General features: G+C 24.9%; 1 protein-coding gene across 25 annotated transcripts in view; it reads left to right on the forward strand.

The window, feature by feature from the left end:
- ptprfa (protein tyrosine phosphatase receptor type Fa) overlaps window positions 1–7020 on the forward strand; it is a 527055-nt gene that overhangs the window by 365215 nt on the left and 154820 nt on the right. The window contains exon 1 of one of the 25 annotated variants that reach the window (XM_073952521.1): window positions 6906–7020. This exon is cut by the window's right edge and continues 69 nt beyond it. Within the exon in view, the coding sequence (XP_073808622.1) occupies window positions 6921–7020 (100 nt within the window). The 5' untranslated portion in view covers window positions 6906–6920. 25 annotated transcript variants of the gene reach the window in all.

Genomic DNA, 7020 nt, shown 5'->3' on the forward strand with positions numbered 1-7020 from the left:
ACCTTTATTCTACTTTCAAACAGGTGTTTCTTCAGCCAGAAGAGGAGCTGACACTTAAAACACACACACACACACACTTCTCTCTTTTAGCACCCAATGTCTTAATAGAAACACACCGCAGTTCTGAGGCGGATGCTGCACAGAGGCACTTTAGCTTGAATGAGGGGATTGCTGAATCTCAAATCAGTTCTTTGAAATGAAAATTAATCATTTTAATTAATTAAAGTGTCTCAGACTTTGCTGTGAAATTATAAGATGATCTGTATTATTAGAAGTAATGTAAGATTATTTGCACACATCATAATCGTTGACCACAAATCTAGTCAGAAGTGGAGATTTGGAAATTTAGAAACATTTTGATTTATACTATGATAGAATACGACAATATTTGGTGGAGATACAACTACGTGAAGTTCTGTAATCTGAAGGCTCATACACACCGGGACACTTTTCGTTTGCGTTTATAGTCAGCGTTATATAATAATATATAATAATAATTTATGTATATAAAAAAAAAATAATAATAATAATAATAAATTGCATAATAATAATAATAATAATAATGATAATAATGATAATAATTTGTTTAACAATAAAAATAATATATACTGTATAATGAGTACACCCCCTGATTAATTTCTCAGTCAATATACAGTATTTAACAATAATAATATTATAAATAATAATAAGAATTTACATAATACTAATTTACATAATACTAATTTACATAATACTAATTTACATTATACTAATTGACATAATATTAATTCACATAATAATAATAATAATAATAATAATAATAATAATAATAATAATAATAATAATAATAATAGTAGTAGTAGTAGTAGTAGTAGTAGTAGTAGTAATAATAAAAAGAATTTATAAAACAATAAGAATAACATAAAATGTATAATGAGTACACCCCGTTATTACTTTCCCATTCAATATACTGTATTTTAACAGTTATAATAATAATAATAATAATAATAATAATAATAATTTACATAATACTTTTTTACATAATACTAATTTACATTAATAATAATAATAATAATAATAATAATAATAATAATAATAATAATAATAATAATAATTTATATAACAATAAGAATAATATATACTGTATAATGAGTACACCCCCTTATTAATTTCACAGTCAATATACAGTATTTTGGCAATATATTTTGGCACATTCAAATAAAACAGTTTCAATAAACCATTATATTCATTAAAATAAGAGTGTGGTCACGTAATATTTGATGGAATAGAAACATAATACAATTAATTTGATTTCATATTTTTCCCTAACATATTAGTTTCGCTGTACTTTTGTTATAGTAGATTAGATTCAGTTTTAGCTTTTGGTACTGACTAATCTAATGCATTTACACCAATATCCCGAACACTGGAAAAAAAAAAATCTGAGATGATTCCTTGGATTTAAAATTTTTGTTTTAAGATTAAGATTAAGAATTTATTTGGGTTTAATTTAAATAAACAATTTGAGTTGAACATTATAACATTTAATTAGTTTATTTAAATTCAACCTATATAAATGTTCAGTGTATAGCATGCTATAGAAAGTAGATCTGTAAAGCTAGATCTGTAAAGGGTGTACTCATTTATAAAACTAAAATATTTAAGAGTATGTACATTAACACATATACATTAGCAAGGACATTTTGGGCTGATTCATTGGGTCACTGATCGAAGGATCTGATTCTCTTACACAAAATAAGCTTCTTAACTACTATACTTTGACATTATAATTGTCTTATTATAAATTCAATGTGATTATTGATGATACACTGTGAAAAAATTGTCACTTTAAATTTTGTTGTTAACATTGCTAGTCATCTCAACTACATCAATAAAACAGACTAAAATATTAAGTTAAACTTAGTATAATTTTAAAAATTGAGTTGAAACCTGATTAACTTATTAAAATAAGTGAAAGCAACATAAAAGTGCATGTTGTCTTGACATATTGTCATTACATTTTATACAGTGTACATCTGGGGTCACCAATCTCGGTCCTGGAGGTCCGGTGTCCCTGCTGGCTTTAGCTCTAACTTGCCTCACCACACCTGCCTGGCTGTTTCAAGTATACCTAAGTAAGACATTGATTAGCTTGTTCAGGTGTGTTTGATTAGAGGTTGGAGCTAAAATCTGCAGGACACTGGATCTCCAGGAACAAGTTTGGTGACCCCTGGTGTTGATGATCGATTACTGTTTCTTGATTATAATTACATGATGTTTGTATTAAGTAGATTCAAAGTATATCTGATAACCTTATCATAGCATTCAAAATTTAGCATGGTAAAGAAAGCAAGTTACTTCAAATAAGGCATCCTGCTGGTCATGAAAGTCTGCTGGTTGAGACTTGCCGGCCAGATCAGAGAATCCCGTTGTGGAAGTTCCCTCATTAATGGTGGGATCTATTACAGTCAGAGACCATGTTTCCTTTTACACACACACTTTTGCCTGGCAAGCACTTAAAGACCTTTAAATGCAGACCTTGGTGATACGATGCTCTTTGATAGTGTGAATTCTGCCTGTGTGTGTGTGTGTGTGTGTGTGTGTGTGTGAAATGAAAGCAGGGGAAATGAGAACAAGACTCAAATCTTTGTCCATAAATTCTGCTCGTCTTCTTCCCTAAGCTCTCCACCAATGAGAGAGGAGCTCATATAAATGATGCATGGAGGAGATCATATCGAGTGAATTCTCTCAGGAACCCTATGATCTTTACACAGACCACACACACACACACACACTCTCTCTCTTGATGAATGACATTTAATATATATGTATGAGTATCTGATGCTTTATGGCCAGAGAGAGAGATGTTCTCGTTTTGTTAGTCCATGAATTTTTCAATAGTAGTGTCATTCTTTTATTGCTGTTTTTATTCAAGGATGTACTATTGATGTGGTTAAGTGAACATTATGGGCTTATCACTATATGTTGCTTTGTTGTTTTGTAACTGAGATGCTGCAAGATGATATAACTCTCATTATATGGCTATATATGTTAAATATTTAATATGTTATAATATGTTGGTATATATATTGGTTTATATATATTAAAATTAAATATTTATGTAAAGTACATATAGGTTAAATATCATGTCAGTGTTAAGTGTATTTTTTTCTGGTAAATAGGGTAAAAAAAATCCTTTTAAATATAGATATGAATAAAACGATGACGTTTGGTGTATGGAAGTACTGCTTAAGTGGAGATTTATGACTTGGATCAATGATAAGAAAAAAAAATTGGAAAAAAAAAACTGCCTGAAAAAATCTGCAGATATAATTTGTTGAAGTGCTATAAAAGAAACACTTAAATTTAATTAATAGACAAAAACAACAGCCAAAAAGCCCATGAAAAGGTGTGAAAGCACACGTTTAAACTAAAATTAAAGCCAATCATTATTTAATTGCATGTAAATGTTAAATGCAGTTAATGAAGGTGTAAAGTACACTGAGATTTAATCAGTGAATCAAAAAAATTTGAAATTTTTGCATATGTTTTTTTCATTCATGTGAAGAATATTCAAACATTTAGTTTTTTTCTTTTATTAATGATATATTAATATTAAATTGTATTATTTAACTTGATGAAGTTATAGTATTTTCAAACTAATGTTTATTTTATGTTTATTTTTGGATGTGAAGTATCTTTAAATAACATCTTAATGACATTGTTATAATAATTTTTTTTATTTAAATGTAATAAATTTTTTATATTAATTTATTTTTATTTTAGTATTTTTATTTAACTAAGGTTTATATAATTGTATTGTCCTTTAATTATTAAAAGTATCTTTACATAAGATTTTAATAATATCATTTTAATTGAACTATTATTTATTTTTATTTAATAACATTTTTAATATTAATAAAATTTATTTTGTTACATTTTATTATATATATATATATATATATATATATATATATATATATATATATATATATATATATATATATATATATATATATATAATTTTAACATTTTTATTTAACTAAGGATTAAAGTATTGTATGTAAACTTATATAACATCTTAATGACATCAATTTAATTTAATTTTAATTCATTTTATCTTTAAATTTAAATGTTTTATTTTGTTTCTTTTTTTAACTAAGGTTATTTAATTTTCTTATTTTTGTTTTATTAAATTATTTTTTATTAAATTTTATTTTATTTAGTTCAGTTTAATGTAATTTTTATGTTATTTTTAACTAAGGTTTAAAGATTTGTATGTGAAGTATCTTTAAATAGTATCTTAATGGCATCGTTTTAATTAAATAAAACTTTATATATTTTTCATTTAATTTTATTTAATTTTTATTTAACTAAAGTTTAAAGAATTGCATTTTAAATATCTTTAAGTTCTTAATGACATCATTTTAATTTTGTTTTATTATTTATTTACATTTTTTATTAATTTTATTTTTTTTTAGGTTTAAAGAATTGTATGTGAAATATATTTAAATAACATATGATTTATGACATTTCAGTTTTATTTAACTTTATTTTATTATTTTATTTTTATTTAGTTAAGGTTTAAATAATTGTCGGTGAAGTATCTTTAAATAAAATCTTAATGACATCATTTTAACCTGTCTTGGCAACAGCAGCAGGAGCAAAGCCAATTTAATTTAATCAACAATAATGTTACATGTGGATTTTAAACATGTTGCATAACTCTACTAATGAGTCTGGTTTGTGTTTGCTGTGATGTGGTTTTCTTCATGTTTATATTAACCTAAAGTCTTTCTACAGGTGTGTAAACCTCAGTGACTCACACAAACACACACACACGCACGTGCATTTACCAGATCTGAACTCTGTGTGTGGGCCTGTGTTTGTTTGTTTACTGTATTTCCACCTCATCTTTCTCTTGCTCTAATTTCTCTGTCTTGTTTCTTTGGCCTCAGCTGCAGTGAGTAGGTGTTTTCACCTTAATCACTGTATATGCCAGTGATCATTCCATAAGTGCTTATCCGTTCATGTGAAAGATTGTGTGTGTTCACTCTCATTCCCATGTGCCTTATCACACTGAGACCCTCAAGCACTGTTGAGAGTCCTGCACCCTGCTGCTTTTGCGTGTGCGTGTGAGTGCGTGTGTGTTATAGTACATTTTATTATTATTATTATTATTATTATTATTATTATTATTATTATTATTATTATTATTATTATTATTATTAGGTTTTTGTTAAGTATTTTAAAAGTACATTTGATGTCGTCAATGTTGTTATGCCTTTATACGTTAAGTCTTTTAATAGTACATACTTTTATTATTATTAATATTATTAATAGTACATATTATTATTATTATTATTATTATTATTATTATCATTATTATTATTATTTATTTTTGTACGTTAAGTATTTTAATAGTGCATACTTTGTTGTTGTTGTTGTTGTTGTTGTTGTTGTTATTATTATTATTATTTCTTTGTATGTTAAGTATTTTAATAGTACATACTTGTAATAATAATAATAACAAATTATTATTATTATTATTATTATTATTAATAATAATAATAATAATAATAATAATAATAATAATAATATTGATATTATTTCTTTGTACGCTAAGTTTTTTAATAGTGCATACTTATTATTATTATCAATATTATTATTATTTCTTTGTACGTTAGGTATTTTAATAGTACATACTTTATTATTATTATTATTATTATTATTATTATTATTATTATTATTATTATTATTATTATTATTCCTTTGTGCGTCAAGTATTTTAATAGTACATACTTATTATTACTTATTATATGTTGTTGTTGTTGTTATTGTTGTTGTTTATTATTATTATTTTATTATTATGCCTTTAGATATTAAGTATTTCAATAGTTCATAATTTATTATTATTATTATTATTATTATTAATATTATTCTGTCTTTAAGTTTTTCAATTGATTATTAGTATTATTATTATTATTTTATTTTATTTTTTATATTATTATTATTATTATTATTCTGTCTTTAAGTTTTTTAATTGATTATTAGTATTATTATTATTATTATTATTACATTTTTTATTTTGATATTATTATTATTATTAGTATTATTATTATTATTATTGCATCTTTGTGTGTTAAGTAATTTAATAAGACATCATTTTTATTATTATTGTTATTATTCCTTTGTACGTTAAGTGTTTTAAAAGTGCATTTGTTGTTGTTGTTGTTGTTATGAGGCTTTTTGTATGTTAAGTATTTTAAGTAAATAATTAGTACATAATTTATTATTAATATTATTGTGTTGTTGTTGTTATTATTGTTGATATTATTAATATTATTCCTTTGTATGTTAAGTATTTCAATAGTACATAATTCATTATTATTATTATTATAATTATTAATATTAGTAGTACTAAAAGTAAGGAACAAAACATTTCAGTAACATTTTAAAGGGATAGTTCACCATGAAATTTACTATTCACTATGTACTCTCTCATCTGTGCTGTTTAAACCTTTTTATGACTTTATTTATCCTGTTTGAAGAAAGCTAAAAACTATCATCCAAAACGGGATATTTTAGATTTTTTCATTCCAAACTGAAATCTTTGTCATCATTTACTCACCCTTTACTTGCTCCAAACCTTTATGAGTTTCTTTGTTTTGTTGAACACATAAGAAGATTTTTTTTTAATGAAAGCATTCTTCAAAATATCTCAGCAGAAAAAAGAAACCACTTGAGGGAGAGTAAATAGTAAATCAATATTTGGGTGAACTATCTCTTCAAGGACTTGCAATGCATTCTGTGTAATCTACATGTTATGCATACTCTCATAAAATACACATTGAGGTGTAATACAAAAAAAAAACAATCCAGAAATGAGGGTGTATGTGTGTGTGTGTGCGCTCTGGTGCTGTTGTTGTCTCCATGTTCTCATGTCTGTTTTTTGGATAAGCAGAATATTTTGCCTGTTTTACTCTCTCTGTTTCTCCTTGTCTTCTTCCTCCTCCTCCTGCTCTCTTCTCTTTTGTTTCC

This window comes from Danio rerio, chromosome 6 (genome assembly GCF_049306965.1).
Source record: "Danio rerio strain Tuebingen ecotype United States chromosome 6, GRCz12tu, whole genome shotgun sequence".
Classification (NCBI taxonomy): Eukaryota; Metazoa; Chordata; class Actinopteri; order Cypriniformes; family Danionidae; genus Danio; species Danio rerio.